Here is a 26889-nt window from a genome sequence, read left to right as displayed (position 1 = left end):
TACCCTTGTTTCCTTTTGCCTTTCTTTATCCTCTGCTCCTTTATCTCTAAATCTCTTGCTCTCTTGCCCTCTCATTTTCTTTTCCTCTTTCCTCCCGTCAAGTGTTGATATTTACAATTTACTGCGTGATTATTGTGCACTAGCACTCTGATGGAACTTCTAAGCGTGTTCACACTGACTTTCATAATCTGTACCACGAGCCTTTGAGGTTGGCCCTGTTATTAGTTCATAATGCATATGAGAAAACTTGGACTCAGAGAGCTTTAGTAGCTCATTCACTGATAAGGAAGATGACTGACATGGGTGTGAGCAGTGTGACACTGGAGGCATGAGGGTCAATTACTTAGCTATGGCTGTATTCTGGGCGATGGTAAATTATGTTCTGAATTAGGGCAGTGGCAGAGGGAATGTAAATAAGGGGATGCGTGGGGGACACAATGAAAACAGGTTTTTTAGAAGTGCTGATGGGCTCTTTTTATTTATTTATTTATTTATTTATTTATTTATTTATTTATTTTTTTGTGGCACGCGGGCCTCTCACTGTTGTGGCGTCTCCCGTTGCAGAGCACGGGCTCCGGACGCGCAGGCTCAGCGGCCATGGCTCACGGGCCCAGCCGCTCCGCGGCATGTGGGATCCTCCCAGACCGGGGCACGAACCCGTGTCCCCTGCATCGGCAGGCAGACTCTCAACCACTGCGCCACCAGGGAAGCCCCTGATGGGCTCTTTTTAATAAAATCTGTAGAGCCTCATGAGTACTGAAAGCATATTTCATTCTTCAAGGAAGTTCACATGAGATTCAACAAGTTCCCATAAATACAGAAGAGAAATAAGGGGCAGAGTCTAAAACTGACTTTCAGTTAAGTGTCAGGATCCTTAGATTTCTGCTGTGTTTCAACCAAGGTGTTCTTATTTGCTGCAAGGATGTTCTTTCAAATGGTGCCTTCCAATTCCCTTCTGTGGGAATGCTATCTAGATAAAACCGCTGGGGAAAAAAAGGCTCTCCCAGGGCATTAAATCTATTAAAAAGGTAGATGGTAGACTGCCAGGAGATTCTGAGACCACAGCTTTGCTGAAGGCACTCCAATATAATGCTCAAAAGCTCTGGGTTTGGATTTAATATAGAACGGAGTTCAAATCCTGGCTTTGTCACGCTTTAGTTATAAGACCTTAGGCAGGCTTCTTAATCTCTTATGTAAAACAGGAGTAATGGTACTTTACTCTCAAAAATTATAATGCATTATCAGCTGCTTAGTGATTGTATGGTGTCAAAATATATGTCCTCAATCAGTATGACTCCTCTTCTCAAAACGCTAAAAGATATTCATTATCAGCTCAAATCTAGACTGTATCCTGGTGATTAAGGCCTTATTCCAAACTTGTCACTTAGACCTTTCAAAGCCTCAGCAGAAATTCTTGCTTTGTGGCCTTTTTATCATCCTTGGTGTATCACACGCATTTCCAAGAAATAGAGCTCTTGATCCATCTGTGCTCTTAGCCAGGCCCACCTTGAGGCCAGACTCCTTGTCTAACCTTCATCAGACTGGGCTTCTCAAGAACTGTCAATTTGTCTTACCCATCACTGTATACCCACCCTTGTACAGTGTCCTTCATGAAATAGGCATTTGATGACTGAAATCTTGTATTAACTTTGGTTTACAATGTATCTTTTTGTTGTTCACCCACTAAGCAGATCCTCAATAAATAATTACTCAATTGGGGGCAAAAAAATTTTAAAAGACGCTCTACTACGGTAACTGAATGTATTAAGAGGGGCTGGTCTTCCCCTGCAATTCACCCTAGAGAGAATAAGGCAAGATGTAAGTGTGTAATGTGATATGTGGAACTGAAAACAGAAGTTTATGAAACGTGACTTCTGAAAATAAAAGTGAGGGTGGGGTAGTGAGCTTATTAATGTTTTCTTCGGTTTTCTTAGCTACTATTTATGCACATCTAGAGTGAAGGAAGAATTAAGGAGTGGATTAATGTAGCCCATGAGAAGGGTGATACCACATCACCAAATTGGATAGGGTTATCTCAGACAGTTAGGAAATAATGGCCAACGAGATCCTTTCTCAATAAACCTAACTGCCCTCCACCATGCTTACTTTTAAACAGATTCATTTTTGTGGTAACCAAAGAGGGGATGGAGGGATTTGGAGAAGTTAAGTTTTGCAGTTCTTGTTTTCTGCCAAATCTGAAAAAAAAATGAAATTAATCCTTGATTCAAGATAAAACACTGCAACACTGGAAAAGGATTACTTTCTTGCTCTCAAGTAATGAAAGGGCCAAAAGTCAAGTCACAGCTACTAGAATTGATTTTTCAAAAGTCAAGGACACGTGTTAAGTACTTTTAATAAAAATCATTACCAGGCTTGCCCATGAAGACTAGGTTGTGACAGTTTTGGTGGCTTGGTGAGGGGATGGGCAATAGAATCTGAGCCACTGAGCACTGACAGTATAAGTCTCATAGAGAAAATAAGATACATTATACCACTGAATAAGAAAAAGCTACTGAACACTTTCATTTAATTTCAAAGTACAATATAATTTGGGACATCCCGCCATATCATCTGCAGAAGAACCAGCACAGAATCTATATGATCTTTGCAATCTGCTTCTGATTGCTTGAAATCAATGAGCAACCATAAAAGATGCTAATAAATTTAGCTGCTCCCCACATACGAAGATGAATAAAAATGATGAAATTACTTCCAAAGATGAATAATAACCATTGAGGGGTTTACCTCCAGGCATGCAGAACATATACCTGATTCTATTCATTTATTGCTGCCAGGCATTGATATTAAGGTGTTGGTCATGTGGGAATAATTGATGCAATCACTGGAAGTCCTCATATATGATAAAGAAAAATTATTATCTGTCAAAAACTAAGTATTCACGTAATCATTAATACATTTAAAATCTCCAGGCTTATCAAGTGATTTACAATCATTTGGTAGAAATACTAAGCACAATTATTCTCCCATTTTCAATATGTGCCTTGAGATTGAGGCCATTTATAAGACATGAGAGGCCACTCAGCAAAGTGACAGCAAAGCACTAACTCATAAGGTTTTGCCTCTTGGTCTAAGACCTTCATTTTTCTTCAAATTTTCTGTTCAAATTCAAATTTGTCTTCAAAAAAACAAGATTGTAGTCCTTAGAAAATGACCCTTCTTGATTTGTCAAGGGCTACTAGTGGGAAGGCCTATTGGATGTTTTAAAAACTAATTACTTGGGCTTCCCTGGTGGCGCAGTGGTTGAGAGTCCGCCTGCCGATGCAGGGGACACGGGTTCGTGCCCAGGTCTGGGAAGATCCCACATGCCGCGGAGCGGCTGGGCCCGTGAGCCATGGCCGCTGAGCCTGCGCATCCGGAGCCTGTGCTCCGCAACGGGAGAGGCCACAGCAGTGAGAGGCCCGCGTACCGCAAAAAAAAAAAAACCAACCAATTACTTAAATTCAGTTTAAAGAATATTTTGATAGGAGAATTTAGGTGAACAGAATTTCCAAGTAGTTGCTCTATGATTATTTATTTTAGTATGAAGTAATAAAAAGGACATGAGACTCAGTAGTCTGGTAATCGCCCTGTGATAATACAAGGTGACTTCTGCCTATTCATTTAACTCTGTGCCTCAATTACCTCCTTTATAAAATTGTAAAATGGTGAAAATATCAGCCATGACTCTCTTGAAGCATTGAAAACTAAAAATAAATTGTGTAGGGGAGTATAAATATAAGGTAGTCATTCAATCTGGTTTTCTTTACTAGTATCTAAACACTTAAGAGCAAAGAACACATCCGCGCATGTTCATGTATGTGCACGTGTGGAGGGGGGAGATGAGGTGTATGTATGTGTGCGTGCATGTGGGTGCATGCATATTTAAGGCTGTGCATTCTTTGGGTGCCGAGTACAGTGTATTATTTTATTCATTAGTTTGTCTCTCTTAAATGAGCACATTGATCTAACCATGTGTTTCCTTAGCATGGCCTAAAAATACTGATTTTTTTCCATCTGCCTTTTCATTACGTTGTCCTACGTGTCCCATTTACTGTAGCCACTGTGCAATTACTTGACCTTTACTTAAAGAGGCTCCACACTGTCATGACACCTTGAACTTGCTCTTGATATTTACTCTGTCTTAAATATCTTATTTATCCCCTCCTTGAAGTCCTATTCACACTTGAAGGATGGGCTCCTTGTCAAATCTTTTTTGACCACATGACACAGAATTAATCTCTCCCTCTATTATATTTCCACCGTATCTTCTGGAATTATCTATTCTAGCATTTAGCAGTTTGTTTTCATTATGAGTTTACACCTCTGTTTCCCCAGCCAGAATGAATATACTACCATGATTCATTTGAGTGTTTCCGTAGTCCCAAAGACAGTGCTTGCAGCATGGCAGAGATATAGTTAATATATTTTGAATGAATAATAACTGAATGAATTAGACTCTCAGCCTTTGGAACTCCCATGAGAAGCAACATTAAATAGGAAAGAATGCCAGCTTCAAACTGGAATTATCTCAGTTCATGTCCTGCCTCTATCACTTACTGCCACATGGTTTCAAGTTACTTAACCATTCTATGTCCCCATTGACATGATTGTACAAAGGGCATAAAGACAGACTTAACTCACTGCGTCACTGTGAGGGTAAAATCATAGCTCACATAGATATGTGCAGTGCCTAGACCATTTCCAGGTCTAGAGTAAATGCAAAGAAAAGCGTTAACAAGTATTAATAAGAGTGGTACTTAGCTCCTCACATTTAAAGGGCAATGGGGGTGAAGTAAATGATCCCAGTAGTGCCATACTCTTTCAAGTATATTCTAACAACTTAAATAATAAGACTAATTTTATTTAGCTAAGTTCCTCTAAAATTATTAAACTATGTTTATTATATAATTATATTTGGTCCTTATTATTTGTAGAGTCTATATGTGCAAATTCACCGACCTGCTAAAATTTATTTGTGTCCCAAAATCAACACCCACAGTATCTTTACAGTCATTTGCAGACTTGTGCACACGTGGAACAGTGAAAACTTTGAGTCTCCAGGAGCACATGTTTGCAGCTGAGGCTGAACAAGGAGATGCTCTGTTTTCTTGTTTCAGTTCTCATTTTGTAACTAAGTGTCCCTTTCGTGGTCAAATAAATGCCCAAATAAAATACCACATTTTTTGCCCTCCCCCCCTTTTTTATTTTGCTTTCTGTTGGCGATTTTGCTGTTTAAAATAGTTCCCAAGTGTAGAGCTCAAGTGTTGTCTCGTGTTCCTAAGTGCAAAAAAACTGTGATGTACCTTAAGGAGAAATACATATATTAAATAAAGTCCATTCAGACATGCATTATAGTACGGTTGGCCATGAGTTCAATGTTAATGAATCAACAATGATATTAAGTAAGGTGCCTTTAAACAGGAACATGTATAAAACAAAGTGATGTATTGATGAGTTTACAAAAATGTTGTGACCAAAGTCTCACAAGAGCCTAAACCTGTATTTTCCCCGGGAACAATATTACAATACTCCCAAATTCAGTGTTTGCAGTGCCTTTACAGAGAACAACTACTGCAAATGATGAGAATTGACTAGAGTTGGCATGTTCTTTGAAATGTTTTAAAATGCTGAGCAAATAACTGTGCCTTTAGATGATTTCTTAAATCCTTTTACAGAAATTTAATCATTTGTAGACAGCTAGCTAATTTGTAGCAGATCTGGAAGAAGGGTCTCAAAACCCGGTCTCCCCGGAGAACACTGCTCTGCCTCTGCTATACCCACATAATTGAAACAATGGCAAAGTGGCCTTGGGTTGTGGGCTAAGAGCTCAGAAGTCCATTCCTTGACATTGTGTTCAGCCTCTTTCTGACAGTCATTTATTTCTCAGCTGTTCTCAAAAGAACAACTCTGTGTGTTTATTTTTTAAAAATGAATATAAAATTTCATCAAAGTATTATTATTCATATATATATATATATATATATTTTTTTTTTTTTGCGGTACGCGGGCCTCTCACTGCTGTGGCCTCTCCCGTTGCAGAACACAGGCTCCGGACGCGCAGGCTCAGCGGCCATGGCTCACGGGCCCAGCCGCGCCGCGGCATTCGGGATCCTCCCGGACCGGGGCACGAACCCGTGTCCCCTGCATCAGCAGGCGGACCCTCAACCACTGCGCCACCAGGGAAGCCCTCATTGCCTATTTTAAAGCCCTCAATCACATTCTGAAGTACTGGGGATTAGGATATCAATATATGAATTTGGGGTTTTGGAGGGCAGGGGGCAAAATTCAGCCCATAGCAATGTGTTTTGACAATTGTATCCACCCGTGACAGACATGAACTAAGATGCAGTTTTATTACCCCAAAAAGTCTCTTTGTACCCATATCCAATCAATCCTCCAGTGAAGTTGCCATAGGCAACTACTTTTCTGATTTGTATTACTGTAGATTAGTTTTATCTATTCTTGAATTTCTCATATCAATGGAATTATGCAGTATGTACTTTTTTGAGTCTGGTGTCTTGTCAAATCCAATCTTATATCTTATTGCTATTTTCCTCACTATCTTCCGAGAATTCCATATTTCTCTTTCTGATTTGGATCTCTGTTGGATTTCAAATCTTTTTCTTCCTTAGTTTGCACTCTCATATTCCTTGCGCATACCGTCATTAACCTCCTGATAAAGCGTACACAGATGGATATCTTTGAGGCCACTCATATCTGAAATACCCCTATACTTATACTTATGCAAGTGTATGTTCTTATGCTTGTGTTATAGTTTCCTCATACATCATAATTTATTTGGCTTGACATGGAATTCTAGGTTTAAATGTTTTCAAACATTAAATGTTTTTGAGAAATCTGACGTTATTCTTATTCCTGATTATGTTTTATGTACCCCTTTTCTGTTTTTTTTTTTTTTCTTCATTCTGGAAGCTTTTGGATCGTCCCTCCCCCACGAGGCTCTAGTGTTTCACATAATATGCTTTAATGTGGTTCTTTTCATTTATTATGTTAGATATTCCATAATCCCTTTCAGAATGGGCTCTCAAGTCTTCCAGTTCTACAAAGTTTTTATTGGGGAGGAGGATTTTTTTGTTTTTTGTTTTGGTTTGTTTTGTTTTTTCTAATTTACTGTGTTTTATTTTTCCTGTTCCTTCATTCTCTCATCTTACTATTTGGGTGTCAAAAATTATGGACTAAACCTCTGATTTCTTATCTTTTCTCTCCAATTTCCTTTGACTACCTTTTTTCCCCCAATGAATTTTGGAAGGTGTCTATTAATTTATCTTCTAATCTATCTATTGAATATTTAATTTGTGCAACCAAATTATACATGTCATAAGCTTTTTCAAAATCTTTTATTTTTCTTGTATTTTATCCTATTTATGGATGCAGTAGCTTCTCTTTGATTATTAGGGTATTAATGACAGTTCTTTGGATCCTTTATCCTTACACTAATGCTGTTTCCTTCAAGTGCCATTATGCTCTTATGTGTTTTTCTCTCTGTGTGTTATGGCGAAGGCTTTGTTTTCAATGTCTGATAGTCTTAAATTACCAGTTTACATAAAAATGCAGTAATAAAAAGGTGATTATGAGGTGCAAACTCTAGTGCATGAGTGGAGGTTATAAAGTGGTCTCCTCACGGTTGGGGGATTGATCAGGAACCTATCTGTTCTTTTCTCTTATTCTCTTAAATTTTGTCTAGAGAACAATTATCTGATATTCTGGCTGGGAAGTGTACACCTGGTTGCCATTGCTCTGGGTATCAGATGAAGGAAGAAGACTTGAGTGTCTTATGTCATTGACTTAACAACCCTTGCCCTCATCTCTATTCTCTCCTGTGCCTGGTGTCCCTGAATCTGTGGCTTCTGTTTCAATATCCCTGGAGAATGAAGCTTCCAGCTACTCCAAGATCAGGGAGTGTTAGCAGACTGGTTTTGCAGAATGTGATAGGACTTTCAATCCATCTTCTGTCTCAGAAACATAACTGTCCTGCTTTGTAAGGTATTTAGGAAGTAACAGTTTCTAGTCTTCCCTGAATTTAGTCCTGCCAATCACCTTGTTTTCATTAATATCTCTTAAGGAGGTACTTAGGTTTCATCTCTCTCCTTTGGCTCAGTCACACTTTTCCTCATTTGCACCTTCAAAAAATTTGTTAACCTCTCTCATTCATTAGAGTCCTATTAATCTATTCCTTATAGGTTTATACCATTTAGAATATTTTACTGTCATTTTAGTGGCATTTACGAAGGAGAGATGATAATGCATGTAATCAACCAAATGAATTGTGTAAATTTGTCAAAATCAGACATATAGTTGTAAGAATGGATTTAATTTGGTTCTAAGGGGTAATCCAACACTTCTTGCATCTCTGCCTTATTTGCACTTATGTTTGTGTCAATTCTTTTTTTTTTTACATCTTTATTGGAGTATAATTGCTTTACAGTGGTATGTTAGTTTCTGCTTTATAACAAAGTGAATCAGTTATACATATACATATGTTCCCGTATCTCTTCCCTCTTGCGTCTCCCTCCCTCCCACCCTGCCTATCCCACCCCTCTAGGTGGTCACAATTCTTTGACCCTATCCTGTTGTCCTTCCTTTCTCCAATCTTTTAATTTACGTCTATTATTTTACAGAGTATCAAAGTAAGCTGGCTGCCTCCTCCACCAGGAACACAAAATGGATTTATTACCGGCTATAAAATTCGACACAGAAAGACAACCCGCAGGGGTGAGGTGGAAACATTGGAGCCAAACAACCTCTGGTACCTGTTCACAGGTCAGTGTTCACGTGGGGGGGTCTTGGAAGGTTTTGATGAATTAAATGCCTCAGCATCAGAATATTTTTTGCTGGTAAACAACTTAACCATTTTTTTCCTGTTAAATGGCATGTAATGGTCTGAACGAGAATAACCTTTACGTTTTTAACTTGATATTCCCTGTAGTGCTTTCACTACATATTTTGCTTCTGGATCATCATCTTAATAAACATGTCATTGAATTTTTATCCATATTATTTTCTTAGTATTATTGGTTCAACAACTTCTGTTGTCAAATACTTTTTAACTGTTTAATAACTTTTTTTTTTGCGGTACACGGGCCTCTCACTGTTGTGGCCTCTCCCGTTGTGGAGCACAGACTCCGCACGCGCAGGCTCAGCGGCCATGGCTCACGGGTCCAGCCGCTCCGCGGCATGTAGGATCTTCCCGGACCGGGGCACGAACCCGTGTCCCCTGTATCGGCAGGCGGACTCTCAACCACTGTGCCACCAGGGACGCCCTGTTTAATAACATTTAAAAGTCGTGTAATCAAATGGTTCCAAGTTTAAGTCATTTTGAGCCCTGTTCCCTCAAACTCCAGGAGTGAGAATGAAGTTAGAAAATGGAGAGAGGGGTAGTTTGGGGAATAAAGAGAACAATTCTACTTTCCATAAATAAAGAAGTAAATTCACTTACATAGCAATGTTGGTGGAACTCATAGTGGGTCAAAATTCTCTCTGAAAACTGGATCCAGTTTCCATGTAGTACTTAGATAATTTTTTTTTTATTTTATAAGATTAATAATCATATAATTCCTTTAACTTTTGGAACCATTAATACATGTCAGTCCAGTTCCTGGAAAACAGAGACTGAGTCAGGCTTTCAAGTTAATGCGTTTGGGGTGCAAGCCCAGGAAAGCAAGAGTGAGGGAACAAGGAAAATGAGCCAGGGAGGAAAATAAATCAAATAATGATGACATATTATTGAGCTGGCCCCAAGTTTAGAACAAACCCAGAGCTTGCTTGGCCTTGGTAGGATATCACTAGAGAAGCTAATTTAACTGCTGTGGCCCACAGAGGATGGCTGGATAGGAAGCGTGAGCAGTTTCTCTCTTGTCTATCGTTGGTCAAAGTTAACCCACCAACAGGTTGTTCACTGTTTTGTACCTCCTGCCGGCCCCCTGGGAAGCCAGCACTTCTGGTAAATGTACAAACATGGAATTCTCTCCTTTTCCTCAGCACTTTATGTGGTGATGGCTTGGTCTAGGGTGGCAGCAGCACTTGGGGCTGTACAGTACCAAAGAGAGCATGAACTAAGGGTTTGGAATGCAAAGCATATAGCAGTGGCTCATGGCAAAAACTGGCGGGTCAAGTTGAGCATATGTGTCACGGCACATAAACTGGCTTCATGAGAACATGCAAATTAAAAATCATAACTTACAGAAAATGGATAACTATCATCGCAGATGAGAATAAAGGAAAGTAACTCCTTATTTATTCCTTTCTCTGTATGAGGTACTCAGTAAATTTCCATCTGAAATCATAAAACACACACAATGTAAGCTACTTGCTCAGCCTACAATATGAGACTTGATAGAAAGCTGGTTTTTCCCTTTAGGTTTTGCCTCTTATGCCTATAAAATGTTAACGTGATTGTGAGTGCTTCCAAAATAGATTACCAAAAAATTACATTACTTGTTTTATATCAGGACAAAATCTCCTAGGAAGGTATTATTAAATCTAAGCGGAACTTACGGCACTCTACCATTCCATTTAAAAAGCTTAAGGAAAGCCAAGATCCTGTCTTTTTCCTGGATAAAATGATGGGAAGAAGGTAAAAATATTGAAGTGAGGCATGTTTGCTCACTGGAATATTTGGTACAACATGTACATAGTTTACTTTAAAATAAATCACCAAAATTGAAAAATCTTGCTTTAAAAATTTTAGTATAATTCCTAAGAGTTAATATTTGAATAGAAGAAGAGGCTCTAAGAATAATTTAATCCAAACCTTGTATTTTAGTAGATATTGGCGTTTGAAGTCCTGAAACTTTTTTTAATCATTGCTTTTCCTTCTCAAATGAAAAATATTAAAAATATAAAATAAACTTTTTAATAAAATAATTAAAATATGAGCATTCCAATAGAAAAACTAAGGACTGGATATTCAATTTACAGAACTATAAATAGCCAACAAGTGTAATAAAATGTTCAATCTCATTAACAGAGAAATGCAAATTAAAACAAAAATGAGTTAGCATTTTCCTTTGATTAAAGTAATAAAGATAAAAATGAATGATGATACACTGTTTAGGAAGGTGTACAAAAGAAACATGAACTCTCATATACTACTTGTGGGACAGAAAGCTTCTAGAATCTTTCTGGAAAGCAATGTGGAGATTTCTTTTATATACAGATGTATGTGTGTGTATTCATAAATGTATGAGTCAAGTTTCCAACTTCTAGGAGTTTGTTCCAATTCGGCAGACATATTTTTTTGCAAAGTTTTGAACTAAAAACATGTTCATTGCACCGTTACTTTAATAGCAAATAACAAGAAAAAAAAAGACCCTAAGTATCTAACTGTAGGCAGTTAACTAGAAAATTCAGACACAATCATATCAAGGAATCCTGTATATCTATTGAGAATACTGTAATGTAAACATGTTAAATTACATGTTAAATATTTAAAGCATGTTACGTGAATAACTCAGTTTTAAATCAGTATCAAGCATGAGTCCATATTTATAAACCAAAAACTCCGTAAGAAAATATTTAGAATAATATGTTCTAAATATCAAAATATTAATGGTGATTATTGCTTACTTTTGTAACAATAAAATATGCATTTTAACTGCATATGTACAGTGAAAAACAAATAAAATGTCAAGACTCTGATGTTATAACTTTTGATTACCAAAATTGAAGACTTCCTACCACTGACTTTAACTGTATGCCCATTGAACAACTAAGAAGGGACTGGACAAGAGAAAAAATGAAGAATGACCTTACTGATATGAATTGTTTAGTATTTATGGGTTTTTTGCCAAATGGAATTTAACACATTCAGCTTAATATAATCTAGCCAAAATTTTGACTCTCTAAATATAAAAATTTTAGGATTTTCTTTCGACGAAAAGCAAAATTGTTTAAAAAGATAACTATATAAAGCAGCAAGTTTTAGCCTTTTTACTATCAAAGATGCTATATTAGTCCTAGGGGGGTCGTAACAAATTACCACAAATGTGGTGGCTTAAAAGAACAGATTTTTTTTTCAGTTCAGGAGAAACCAGAAATCTGAAATTAAGGTGTCTGCAGGATTGGTTTCTTCTGGAGACTCTGAGAGAAAATGTCCTATGTTTGTCTTCTAACCTCTGATGGTTGCTGGCAGCCCTTGACATTCCTTAGCTTATAGATGCATCTCTCAGATCTCTGCCTCCATCCCTGCATCACTTCCTCTGTGTGTCTCTACGTCTCTCTTCTTATAAAGACACCATTCGTTGGGTATAGACTCTGTAGTAATCCAGGATGATTCCATCTCAAGGTCCTAAAGTAATTATATCTGTTAAGACCATATTTCCAGGAAAGGCTATATTTGGATGTTCCAAGTATACTGTATTCTAGTCACTAGACACCTTTCATTACTTTTCCTCTCAAGGACAATCATTTTGAATTATACCCTCTAATGAAACTTTAGTTATCCAAAAATAAACAGTTCAGCCCTATATCTTTTTTTTTTTTTTTTTTTTTTGCTGTACGCGGGCCTCTCACTGTTGTGGCTTCTCCCGTTGCGGAGCACAGGCTCCGGACGTGCAGGCTCAGCGGCCATGGCTCACGGGACCAGCCGTTCCCCGGCACGTGGGATCTTCCCGGACCGGGGCACGAACCCGTGTCCCCTACATCGGCAGGCAGACTCTCAACCACTGCGCCACCAGGGAAGCCCAGCCCTATATCTTTATTCCTCTGAAATATATGTGGCAATTAACCCTTCTAATCAGCATAGGATAACCCATCTTCACTCTGGTTTAATATCATTCCAGTCAAAAGCAAAGAAAGGATGAATTAATTAGCTTGTTATTGAAATGAGGCACAAATGCCCCTTCCCATCTTTATAGATTTGTAGGAATCTGGACTCCAAACTTGAAACCTTTATTCAGAATGTTCCTTCTTCATTTCAATTGTTATAAAATGAATTTGAGAGTGCAAACATAATCTGAGCAGTTATACTTGTAACTGTACTCCATATGTATTGCAAAAAAGTCACGCAGCCTCATTTTTAATTTGAAATAGAGAATTACAGAAACCCAGAGGATAGCCTCATACTCTTAAAACATTAAAAACAAGCTTTGCAAAGCCTCTGCCTTCCTCTCCCCAGTTCTGTGTCCTGGCTTTAGTAATGCACGTTGCATTCCTAGATGTAGTGGGAATGTCTTTCAGGCTACAAAGCATTGAGGAATCAGGAAGTACTACACACTGGTTGATTGGCTGTGGTTTTTGACTTGTCCCCAGGATATATTTAGTAACTTACCCACTTTGTAGTAAGCGGAAGTAATTGATTTTCTATTTGAATCTTCAGCACTTTAAAATGTACAGGATTTGCCCCCATGTTTTCAATACCTGTAAAGTACATGGATATGTTGATTTGGCTGTTAGAAAATTGAAAATGCCAGAATGTTTCCTTTGGATGGTATAAATATTCAGCTGTAGAGACTCAAATATTGTTTTTTACAGTCTTCTATTTGTTAAGCAGTTGTTTTTTGTTGTGTGTGTTTTTTTTACTAGGATAATGAGACATCTGCAATAACAAAGTAATTCAGAGTTATAACAAGGAGTTTAAATCACTGCTATCAATTTTATTGTGGGAACCCAAGTCAACTAAATTTTAAAGTGCTGTTTTTAATTTTTGAGTGCTCTTCAGAGAAGGTTGTTTGGAACTGAATTTAAGAGTTTTCTCATGCTTCATGACCAATATAAAAATAAATATAGTGGTAAACATGCATTGGTGTTTTATGGACTGAAAAATTGAAATAATGGCACAGCAATTTTATAACAAGGTTAGCATTAGGGGAATAAAGGGAAGGTATATTGTTTGAATAATACATCATCTGTTGACCATAAGTTTTAAGAAACTAGAAAAGAACTGAAGAATTACAGAGTTTGAAGGCACTTATTGTTGGGGATAGAAACAGTCAGAAGACAATCTGCTTTTAACAATAGAATTTTTTACAGCTAAGAAAAGCATTGCTACCTATACCATACTTCTTTTAGAATAAAGTTGTACTTAGAAGCAGCTAGGCAGACACACACACGCACACACACACACACACACACACACGCACATTGAGATTGAACGATACGTCCCTGACAAACAGAACAGGAAACACACAATTCATCTCATCCAAAGCCCTTTTTTTTTTATAGAAGAGGTAACTGAAGTCAGAAGAATGACGTTTCTAGGATGTACCATTAGTTAATGGTATAGATTCCAACTAGATCACAGACGTTCTGATTCCTAGTTATGTGCTCCTTGTACTATACAGTGTTGTCATCTTTAGCTCACTTTATTGTGAGTGACTCTCGCTGTTGTATCAATCTGTAAAAGAGCATTGATATAAACAATTTTAACATTTATAACAATAATAACAGCAATAGCAACTTTGACAACAGCTCTATGCTGGAAACGGTATGGAGGTTCCTCAAAAAGTTAAAAATAGAACTGCCAGTGAACCAACAATCCCACTTCTGGGTACATATCCAAAAGAATTGAAATCAAGATCTCAAAGAGATAGCTGCATTCCCACATTCATTGCAACGTTGTTCGCAATAGCCAAGGTAGAGAAACAACCCAGATTTCCATCGACAGACAAATGGATGAAGAAACTGTGGTATGTACATACAACGGAATATTATTCAGCTTTAAAATAGAAAACAAAATCTTGCCATTTGCAGCAACACGGGTGGACTGGGAGATATTATGCTAAGTGAAATGTCAGTCCCAGAAGGGCAGATACATGATTCCACATATATGAGGTGTCTAAAATAGTCAAACTTTTGGAAACCGAGAATAGAATGGTGGTTGCCAGGGGAGAAGGAGAGGGGGAAATGGGCAGTTGTTCAACGGGTATAAAATGACAGTTATACAAGATGAATAAGTTCTAGAGATCTGCTGTACAACAAGTACCTATAATTAACAGTACTGTATCGTGCACCTAAAAATTTGTTTAGAAATCATCTCATGCCAAGAATTCTTACCATTAAAAAAAAGTGATAAAAGCAAGAGGACAAAAGAGTCTTTTGAGGGTGATAGATAGGTTTATTACCTTGATTGTGGTGATGGTATCATAATGTATACATTTGTCCAAACTCATTAAAAATGTGCAATTTTGGGCATATTCAGTATACCTTGATACAGCTGAAAAAATATCCATGATAAGAAAATAGAGCTGTATCTATTTTAAAATTTAATCTTTATAATAATTTTTTATTCATATACACATTTTATTGTTGAGAAATCTTAGGCAAAGAAAGAGGGCTAGTAAGTTTTTCAAGGTCATGCAGCTAATAAGTGGGGCAGCAAAAACTTAAGTCTAATTCTGCCTGAATTGAAAACCTATACCCTTAACTCTTAAACTATAGGTAATATGATGTTGACCATAAGCAATGACTATGTGGTTGTGTGAGTATGTAAAGGGATAGTGAAATAATGCAAGGATGGAAAGAGATATCTATTGAATAATAAAAATCGAGGATTAACTTTGCAACTAGAGGAACTGAGTAACTTTAGAAGAGATTAAGTCAAAACTTTCCTACCAATTTATTTTTGAAATACTGTTTAATATTTCCATTAGCCCAACTCAGGAAACACATCTCAGATAACAGCTTTGAGAAATACATACACAAAACAGCTTTTGATTACACGCTGGTTTCCTTCTATCCCATCTCCAATGAATGAATGAATGAATGAATGCATCCATCTATCCATCCATCCATCAATGGAGTGTTTCAAGTGAGAAAATAATCTGCAAATGTTAGTTATCTTTATGTCTATTAAATGCCTAATTTAATAAATTATTTTTGAAAGCAGTTTGTCATTTGATTCTCAAAAGAATAAGGTAGAAATGCAGGTATTATTACCTAATAAATGTATATGAGAAACTGAGATTAAAAGAGCTCTCAGAACATCTAAAACTTGTCTGGCCAACTACCCCTCACAACAAAAAAGCAGGAACATTTGAAAGCTAGAATTCAGGGTAATGTACTGCCTGACTCTGAAAAGCCAAAATTTCTGGGTTTGCTTATCACTGCATCCTCCACTTATCTAGACTCGAAGAGGGTCACAGGTTTAATTCTGTTGCTAAAGGTCTGGTACAGAAAGCACTGAATTTAGAATCAGAAGGCTTGGGTAAAGATATCTTGAAAGTGGAATTTATTATTTTTTTAATCCCACTGTGTAAAACTCAGATTTATCTGTAGGTAATACTATAGTAAAGCAGATTCAGTGCAATCTAAAGAAGAACTTTTATTAACAAGCAAAACAGTTGGAGTGGATTCCATCCCTTGGTGAATTTCTTATTCCAAAAGTATCCCTGCTTTATTTACAGGACCACTTAGTTGGATGTACAGTGTTAGATGGGCCATTTGACTAGACCTTATGATCTCTTTTAATATTGGGATGTTATATATATCTTTAAATATTTTCTTACACTTAATCTAGAATTTCTGGGTGTTATTAGTGAGATTCCACAGCAACACTCTAGAATAAATTCCAAAAGTTTTAAAATTTAAGCTAAAATACAATATTTCAAAAGTTAACAGGATTTTCAGGTTGACCTAGGTACTACTCTATATAGAGTATTAAAGCTTCACTACTGATATCATAGAGAGAAAGATATGAAAAGCTATGCTACTGTATATGGTTAGAAGGGATATTCTGATAAGTGGCTTGGGGGGTGCCAGGTGAGGCCTCATAGGGGAAACACGTTATGGTTGGTCTTTTAACTGCCTTCTAATTGTTACTTCAAGTTATTATTCAAGCTATTAGTAGGCTTTTGTTTTACTCAAAACTGAATTAATGATACTGACAGAGCCTAAACTCAAAATATGTAAATTGAAATTTGGCAAAATTATAAGAAGAAATTTGCATATCTACTTTATAGTGAGATATTTGAATTAACTTATGTTAAAAATTGATAGATTCTGCATGAGAAACACCACTCGATTTAAAGTCAAATGAATGGAACAGAATATACGGCATTCAGAAAGATTTCCATTTATAGTCAAAATATTGCATGTAAGAGAATGGTATGTCAATCAAGGTTTGACCAGAGACACAGAATCAGTGGAGATATATACTAAGAGATTTATTGCAAGCAATTGACTTAACTGACTATGATGGCTGGCTGGGCAATTCCGAAATCCACAGGGCAGGCCATCAGGAAAGATAGCTGGAACGCTGAGGCTGCAGTCTGCAGGTGAAATTTCTTCTTCAGGGAAGCCTCAGCCTGCGCTTCAGTCCCCTCACCTGACTGAATCCGGCCCACCCAGATTATCTAGGATAATATCCCTTATGTAAAAGCAACTGAATATGGACTTTAGTCGTATCTACAAAATACCTTCCCAGCAACACTGAGTGTTTGATTGAATAACTGGGGACTTTACCTTAGCTAAGTTGACACATAAAACTGACCATCACACAAAGTATTTCAAATCAGTCACTGGAGGTGGTACTGAATAATTGTCCATCCATTTCAAAGAAAAATGAAGTTAAATTTCCCCTTACTGTAAAAGAGTATATTCTTGATGGACTTAAACTATTTGAGGTGAGACCAGTATGAAAGTCATGAGCTGTAATGATTGCAATAATTTGGTAAACATTTCTTCCTAGAGTTCTCTCCCTGTGAGATTTTGTTTTTTGGTTTTCTTTAAAGATTTAATTGTATTTATTTTTGGCTGTGTTGGGTCTTCATTGCTGCACGCGGACTTTCTCTAGCTGTGGCGAGCGGGGGCTGCTCTTCGTTGCATTGTGCAGGCTTCTTCTTGAGGTGGCTTCTCTTGTTGCAGAGCATGGGCTCTAGGCAGACAGGCTTCAGTAGTTGTGGCACATGGGCCCAGTAGTTGTCTCTCGCGGGCTCTAGAGCGCAGGCTCAGTAGTTGTGGCGCACAGGCTTAGCTGCTCCGTGGCATGTGAGATCTTACCGGACCAGGGCTCAAACCTGTGTCCGCTGTATTGGCAGGCGGATTCTTAACCACTGCGCCACCAGGGAAGTCCCTCCCTGTGAGTTTTTAATTTCCCGGAAGAGCCTCTGTAATCCCTCTGCCTCAGGAATCAACAGCAGCACCTATGAAGGGTGAAAAATGTTAACAAGTATCAGATCAATGCCATGTTAACTAAGGGACAAGTCAAAGTGAGCACAAGCCTACTTAAGGCACCACAAAGCCTTTATGTTCAAAAGCGTCCGTTCACCACCTTGCTGATGGTGTTGGATATTGTATTGTAGTCTAATATTTCCTTTGTGCTAAGACTTGCTTTAGTGGATCTTTCAACAGTTGTTTTGTGTTTGTGCCTTCCCTGTGTCAGGCACTGTAGTGGCTCTATGGATATACAATTAAAACACTGATGATAACAAGACAACAGCACCAAAACTATTCTCAGTCCATGCCTTCCGGTCTGTTTTAGAAAATTAGAAGCCTCTTAAGAGGACAGCGTTTTGTGTGGGTGAGTTTATCAAACTGTCTTCTCTAACAGTACTAGTGTTTCGCCAAAAGCCTACTTTCGGTTTTAAGGTTCGTTGGATTCCCTGGCAAAATAACCACTCATCTCACACAAATAAACAGCTTCAATCAAATCTTTAATAGAAGGTGATTTAATTTAATTTCAATATACGATCATTAGAAGGAATTGTATCAATTTCAATCTACAATTATTGGAAGGAAAGGAATAAGAATACTAACAAAGTATATAACAGAGTATACCTCACCAAATTGGGCCGACACCTACTTCCAGATCCAAGCAGCAGCAGCTGGGAAGTCCTGAGTAACATCAATCTGGAGCCCCAATTGGGGAAGGGTCCCAGGCAGTGCGGCCACCGCATGGGTGAGACTTCAAGTTGTAGTTCTGGGGGCTCCCGCTTATAATCCCAGGTCGCAAACTCATATCATCAGTTTGCATGCAAAAATGCAGCTCTGGATTCACTTTAACAGTGCTGTTGTTTTCACCATGGTGGGGGTCACAGGATTTTTCAGACCCCGGGGGACTGGCCAGGTCCCCAGGGCTCAAGAAATTCCAAGACTCACTCCCTCTCTTATCGTAAACGCCGTTTGATTTGCTAGCAGCAATTGTTAGGTAAGTAGGGAGGCGCGCAGTCCAGGTAGGGTCACGGGTTGGTCAGAGGCCAACTTCTGTCTCTGAAGCCTGAACAAGGCTATTTTACTAGTGTCCCCAACAACTAGTTATTGAAGACAACTGCCCTTCGACATTAACAAGTCCATTCTAACCATCATGTAAAACACCATCTCCTATTAATAGTAAGTTAGAATTCTTCTCAGTACCAAGATTTACTCATCTTCCTATGCAAAAATATACAAGTACATAACTTTGTACTTGATAGAAGCATCATTTCTCTAATAGCTTTATTTATGACTTTTCCTTGGCTCCAAATGTTCATGGCATTTCAAATTAATGGAAAAAGCAGAGAGGTGTTAATTTTTATCAGTGTTGTTCAGCTCATTGAGGTTTAAGAACTTGTCAGTTTAAACTGAGTCCTCAATGTCTCAAAAAAGTCATATGGTCTTTTGACAAGCATCATGTGTTTTACAATAATTTTTCATGTTAATGAGCAACATTGAGATTCAGTTAAAAGGAAAAGTGTTTACATTAAAAATTTACACGTATCACACTCATGATACACAGGGCCTCTCTTGTCTACCTATACTCTCTGTGTACTGGAAAATCAGCTCTAAGGTCATCACTGTGTCCTATAATGTATGTCCAAATTATCATAGAGTTAGACTTTCTTCATGCTCTAGTATGGAAGCTAATGCAAAACGAACTATGTCTTGTGATGTTTTCGAGAGACAAAGACCTAGTTTTTCTGCTGAAGTACAGTGGCTTTGGAGTTTTCTTTCTTGGCCCAAAGGGAACATAATCACTGACCTTGAATGAATGATGGAGCATAAATTTTTAGATTGACTCTTCTTGATTTATAGGCAGGCCTCTTCTGAACTGTGAGGAAAAATGATCCTTGCTATTTTTGATTATTTCTTCATCGTTCATATTTTATATTCTGCCTCTGCCCTGAGGCTATTTTCAGGGTTACATTTTTGTAAACTGGAAAAAATAAATGAGGATATATGAAAAATAATTTGATTTCTTGCTGTAATCTTCCAACCCTTTTGGCTAAAATAATAATTACCACAACAATCACAAACAATGTAAAGCATGTCTACTATTGTTAAAATTTTGCTAAAACGTTTAAAACCCACCAGAAATACTTGTTTTCAGTAAGTTTTTTCTTCTGGGGAAAATTCTTTCACAGGACTGGAGAAAGGAAGTCAGTACAGTTTTCAAGTGTCAGCCATGACAGTCAATGGCACTGGACCACCTTCCACCTGGTACACAGCAGAGACCCCGGAGAATGATCTCGATGGTAAGACCTTTCCCCAGTCACTGTCACTCTGATTTCTGTCTTCTTCGTTACTTCAGCTTCAAAGGATACCTTAAAAAAATTGATAAACTTCAACGTTGGGGATATTTATTCTTCTTAAATTTTTAGATGCAAAACAAAAACAAAACAAAGTGAAAATGCTTAATGAATAACAGAGTCTTCAGCAATGCCATATAAATATAAATCAATAATAGTCTTCATAACAAATTACTTTTTTTTTTCAAAATAATTTGAAATGATCTTTTTACTTTGAATAATTGACCTTCTAACCATTTTCTTCACAGGAATGGGCGCAATTTCTGATAATAATCATAAAACATAATTACTTTACATATAGCTTCTCTGGCTCTTTTATGGTGCTTCTGCAAAACAGCAAATATGTATTTTTGACACGCTTATGATATGGTCATTAATATCTGACACTTATTTTTTTGTATAAAGGACAATCTGCCTTATTTGCTTAATTGATAGTTGTCTGAAATACTTGTGGATGAGATATTGAGATTCATATAAAAGTCACATGTCACTACATTAAATATAACAACATCTTCAGAATTAACAGTTGAGAAATACTTCTTGAGATAAAAAGCATCATGACTAAATACAAAAATACAATTCAAGAGAAAGGGTTAATGGAAGCAACAAAAAAAAGTGAATAATAAAAATAAACAGAAATATAAATAACAAAGCAAAAATATACTCTAGAGAATTAGAGTTACAAATGAGCAAAGTAGAAATTAATAAAAATGAAAGATACTTGAAAAGAGGTAAGTTATGATCAGTAAACTTAAAGCTAGGTGATTCAAACTGGGGCAAAGAAAAAAGTAGCTGAAAGAATAAACACATGTGTACTGAAAATGTGGTGACTCAAGATGGCTGCCTATATAACCGGCAATGGAATTCACTTCTTCTTCACTAATAGACCCGAAAATGTTCAAGTTTCTGGAAGGTGAAAATTCTGTATCTCTTTCTTTTCCTCTCCTTTTTCTCTCTCCCTCTCTTCTCTCCATCACCATTCCTCAAATCCGTCCTCCCTTTCTCTTCCTTAAACTCCTTCTTTTAATTTTCTTCCTTTTTGATCTTTCCCTTCTTCCCTTTCTAAAGAACTCACTGCCATACATGATTTTAATATAGTCACAGATTTGGGTTTACAACATGATTATGGTGGCAGTAAAACAATCAACGTACACTATTTCCACAGTAATGAAAAGCACTGCCATGTGATAGCACATTAATTCAAAGAAAAGTTATAGAAAATTTGCTAAACATCAGGCATTGTGCTTAGCTCTGAGGATATAATAATAAATAAGAAAGACATGATTTTTTTTCCTTGTGGAGCTTTGAAAGACAAACATTCTAAGTGAAGTCATAGGAAATTACCATTGTTATAGTACAAACCTGGTTGAATATTGGCCATATCCTCTTGTTCAACATCGGATGGATGGCTAAATAGAAAGATAGGAAGATAGATAGATAGGCAAAGAGACAGACGTAGAGAAGATTTACATCTAAATGAAACCTGAAGGATGAACAAGAATTAGCTATGCAAAAACATATATTAGAAATTGAGGAGGAGAAGTAGAGGGCAAGGTAAATGCATGTTTGAAGTCAAGATAGATCATGGTGCTGCTAGGGACCCAAAATAAAGATCATCAAGGCTGAAACACAGAGATGGCATGCAGTTACTTTTGTAAGACAGGCATGTTCTAAATCTGGCAAGACCAAATTAAGGATTTTGAACTTTGTCCTAAGAATCTCATTAAAGCCATAACCCGCTTTATCCTAAGCAAGTCATGAAATAATTTTTTAAAATACTGACAATTATGTTTGCATTTTGAAGAGACTAGTCTGGCTAAAGCACAAAAAATGTTTTAGAAGCAGACAGACATGGGCTGACTCAGTTAGGACAACCCTAAAGTAAACCCTGAAGTAAAGTAACTTGGGGCTTAGAAAATGTTATTTAACTTGTCTTAGATAAGGTAAATCGAGAAGTGGAGCTACAAAAATTCACACTTTGCAAAACATACACCCTTCATTAATAGGTTAGGGAACTTGAATTCATGTAATCATTTATTCAACATGTAATTTTTCTTGAAAAATTTTATATACCAGGCATTATTTTAGGTACTAGGGGCAAAGCAATAAACAAAGTCCCTACTCTCAAAGAGTATAAATTTTATTGAGGTAGAGATAGATAGTGATAAATTATCAGAAGAAAATAAAGTGTGGTAGAAGGAATAACAAATGATTTGGGAGTATTCTTTTATATAGGGGATTGAGAAGATTTCTCATATTAGGAAAATATAGAACAGACTTTGAGAAAGTGAGGGAGACAGCCACGCAAATAGGTCAGACAAGAGCCCTTGGTTCAGAAGGAATAGCAAGAAGAGACCATCCAGAAATTGAAGCCCAGTTGGTGGTTGAAGTATGACAAGGAGGCCAGGATAGCTGGGCCTAAAGTCATGAGGACATGATCTGTCTTATTTAAACAATAAAAGGATGGTTAGGATACGCTGTAGGAATACTTCATTTTTCTATTTTACTTGAGAAATAACTTTTAAAGTTTATATACTTGTGTTTTATACTCTCATCTATACATGTGGGGTATATATTGTTATCCTTACTTTTAAAGAACAGTAACTTAAGCTAAGGAAATTAAACCAACTTGATTCAGTCACTCTGCTGGTAACTGTGGAGCTGACACTTAAGACCAGGTTGGGTGAGTCAATGACCAGTACAGGTTATCAAAGGAGAGTCCCCATGAATCCTTTAGAACTGACCCAATGACAATAAAAACACAGTGCTTCAAGGCAAAAGATTCTAAGAAATGAGGTCATATCATTTACCCAAACTTAAGGGACTCTATCTCTTACCGGAAGGAGTGAAAATAAATGGAGTGGAGGTGCTGAAGTTCCTATAAAATATCCAGGATGAATGGGATGCTCCAACTTGACTTATGTGTTCTTTCTCCTCACTCTGAAAGACTCACATTGTAAGTAGAACCAAAATGTAAAATCACAGCTCCTGGGATGGCACAAAGCTTCCACTTAACTGCATTCTTTTCATATCTATGTGATCTAAGTAGAATCCGTTTCATACATCTATTCTAATCAAGAACCTCTATGCCGAGCTCATGAATCGTGTCTTAATAAATGCTGTTTCACTGGATGTTTGAACTATACCATGTTTTTAGCTTAATAATATCTCTCTTCTGCATGCAGCATCCCTCCTGACTTTTTTCCTTATTTGAGTATTGATTAAGCAGTTATGATGTGCCAAGTAAACAGGGAGTACAAATGTGAAAAATGAACAGCTCTCTTGAGGCACTAACAGATAATGGCTGCAATGATTGAACAGGCATCATGAAAACAAATAGTACTTAAGCTAGAAACTTCAGGGAAAGGGGACTGATGGCTAGGATTACAGGGAAGGGTGTGTAGGACAGCATAGTAGACATTTTTCAAAGTGAATACCTTAAGAAAAATCCTTTCTACCACTATTTGTTCAGAATTCATCCTCCCTCATCCAAATGGTACTCCTTTAGCAGCTGGTTAACACATTTCAGTACATTTCAAATACTGCCTCTTCTCTCATTCGTCCACTTCTTCATTTGGATTATAATTGTTTACACAGTTCTTGTCCTTGATCATAAGATGCACATTAGAAATCTGACAAAAGGTAAATGAAAAATTAATAGAAGAAACCTAGTATAGTTCTTGCACATAATGTTGTTATAGTTTATGATTTAAGATAGTATACACTTAAAACATAGTGGAAACTGATAGCCATTTCAGGGTATTTAACTATAGGAGTGTGGGACAGATGTGTTTCACTTGCTTTGTAAAGCATTGATTTTACTCACTGTACTAAATTAATAGGACCAGACATATTTGGTCCTAAGGCTTTCTCAATTTCTGGACCCGTGATCTCTTCACTGAGCAACTCCCTGAAACTGATTTCAATTCCTCTTCCTTCCTCCTGTTTTTTTTTCTTTTGACTACATCATTCAAATAGTAGAAAGTATAACCCTTGATATGAATTAATATTCAGATGAATGGACAAGCTCAGAAGTGGTCACTAGTAGCGCCAAGAGAATACTCAGCCTAATGGCTTGCTTTCTTTCTATATGGAAATATAGAAATAATATAGAATATAGAATCTATAGGATAAATATATACATATATTTAAGCTATGGAAGTTTTCTTTAAATATTCATCTCATTTTAACTTATTCAAGTAAATGTTTAAATTATAAAATGAAACTTAGATGACTTCTACCAGAGCTTTCATAGCTAAGCATTCCGAAGTCAGATTTCCATATAGAATGGCTTTGATTTCCTTTATGTTTTTGGATAAGGAGGAAGCAATCCTTTTGAAAACCACTTGAAATGGGAGGCATTCTTTGCTGTAGCCAGAGAAATCTACATTGGATAGGAAACCCAGTGTTGGCCCTTCTAGGTGCATAGTGTTGCATAACTTTCTCCCTTTGCCTTTAAGTCACCTTGTGAACTCAGAAGGTGTGATCTACTCATTAGGGTGGTAACTTTGAGCCTTGCAAGTCAGCTGCAGTTTGTACAGATAGCTGAAAGCAATGAAAGTAATTCCCTCTCCTTCTGTGACTTCTGTAGTTTCTCTTGCCTTCTCTGTTTGATTTAAGCAGTGTGAAGATCTACAGTAACTTGGAGAAATACTCCAATTCCTTATGGATTACCCTTTTAATTAGGATGTTTTGTTAAAGTAATTACAGAGCCAAACCTCACTGTTTGTTCAGGGTTCCCTGAAAGCATGTTTGCTATTACTAACAGCTGGGAAGTTTTAAAATATTTATTTTGTGCCTCAAAATTTCAGCTTAAAAAAACAAAATCATTAGAATTCCCCAAAGTTCTTATGTAAATGTCTTGCATAAGGATATGAAGGAATTTATGATGAAGTTCGGCAAGGCATCCTCCAGGAAATTGAGGTTGGACATCCATTTGTGCTGCTTTAAAAAAAAAATTAAAGTGAACAGGTAGAAATTGTTATACAAATCAATAATGATATAATTTAAAATTAAACCTCTACCCTAAAATGGAGGAGCTTGGCTAGCAAAAATCAGCAATGCAGAGACTCCTGAAAATACAAGAGTGATGTAAGCAAAAACTGTGAATCTAAGAAGAGGTTCTAATTTCCTGACCCCAGGAAATAGATAATTAACCCTATTAGCCTGTTCGGTAATGGTAAAGTAGAATTACTGCAAATTCATTTCATTTGAGAAGTGAACCATGAAAAAACTTCTGCCTTTTGGAATCTGCATGATATGTGATACTCCCTGGGCATATGGCTTTGAGAAGGAACACATTAAAGTTTATTTTAAGAATAATGGTAAAATCTAAGATGATGACTCCACCCAGAAAGAAGAAACATTGCATATTAAAAATGTCATATTCATTCAAAAAATAGACTGACAAGTGGGAAATCTCTAGGCAGAAGAAGGAGAAATGAGAAAAATAAGTTTTTGACTGAAATAAATTGAAGAATAGAAAAAGAAAGGAAGAAGGAGAGAAAGAAGGAAGGAAGGAAGGAAGGAGAAAATAATACATGGAAGAGTTGTGGTAGGCTGAATAATGGCCCCCCAAAATGTCCACATCCTAATTCCTGGGGTCTGTGAGTGAGAGGCTTTGCAGATGTGATTAAATTAAGGTTTGCGAGATAGGCGATTATCCTGGATTATCTAGGTGGACCCAACGTTCTTAGAAGAGGGAGGTAGGAAGCTCAGAAAGACAGGAGGTGTGACAGCAGAATCAGGTTGGAGTGACGTGGGGCATGAGCCAAGGAAGTTCGAAAAAAGCAAGAAAACACATGGTCCCTTAGAGCCTCAAGAAAGAGTTACGAGGCCCTGCTGATATCTTGATTTTAGCTCACTGAAACAGATATTGGAGTTCTGACCTCCAGAAATGTAACATAATAAATTTATGCTGTTTTAAGCCACTAAGCTTGTGGTAATTTAATACACCAAGTATAGTAGCAATAGGAAACTAATACAACTGCCAGAAGAAAAAAAAACTTTTTGTTTGTGTCATTTCAATCATTGACAAAGATTAAGTATAATTATACCAAAATAAAATTTGTATAAAATAAGATAAACCAGTTTGTGTTTTCTTTTGGTTTCATGTTAACATCATTTGAGGCCAAAAGGTATGAAAAAAATGAGCAGTAAACTTGAAATAGAGAGTAGGACAAAAAGAGGGAAAAATAATATTATTTTTATTGGGGGGAATGTAAATTGATACACCCACTATGGAGAACAGTATGGAGGTTCCTTAAAAAACTAAAAATAGAATTACCATGTGGTCCAACAATCTCACTATTGGACATATACCCAGAGAAAACCATAATTCAAAAAGACACATGCAGGCTTCCCTGGTGGCGCAATGGTTGAGGGTCCGCTTGCCAATGCAGGGGACGCAGGTTTGTGCTCCGGTCCGGGA

The 26889-nt window shown here is 37.1% G+C and overlaps 1 protein-coding gene across 1 annotated transcript in view; it reads left to right on the top strand.

Annotated features, from left to right (window-relative positions):
* Window positions 1-26889, top strand: part of DCC (DCC netrin 1 receptor) — a 771692-nt gene that overhangs the window by 538832 nt on the left and 205971 nt on the right. Inside the window, exons 13-14 of the mRNA XM_065889420.1 lie at window positions 8640-8781; window positions 20295-20405. Of these exons, the coding sequence (XP_065745492.1) occupies window positions 8640-8781; window positions 20295-20405 (253 nt within the window). The remainder of the gene's footprint in view (window positions 1-8639; window positions 8782-20294; window positions 20406-26889) is intronic.

Source organism: Phocoena phocoena, chromosome 13, assembly GCF_963924675.1.
Source record: "Phocoena phocoena chromosome 13, mPhoPho1.1, whole genome shotgun sequence".
In the NCBI taxonomy this organism is placed as follows: Eukaryota; Metazoa; Chordata; class Mammalia; order Artiodactyla; family Phocoenidae; genus Phocoena; species Phocoena phocoena.
Note: the sequence above shows the minus strand (reverse complement) of the source record. Positions and strands in the feature narration are given on the sequence as shown.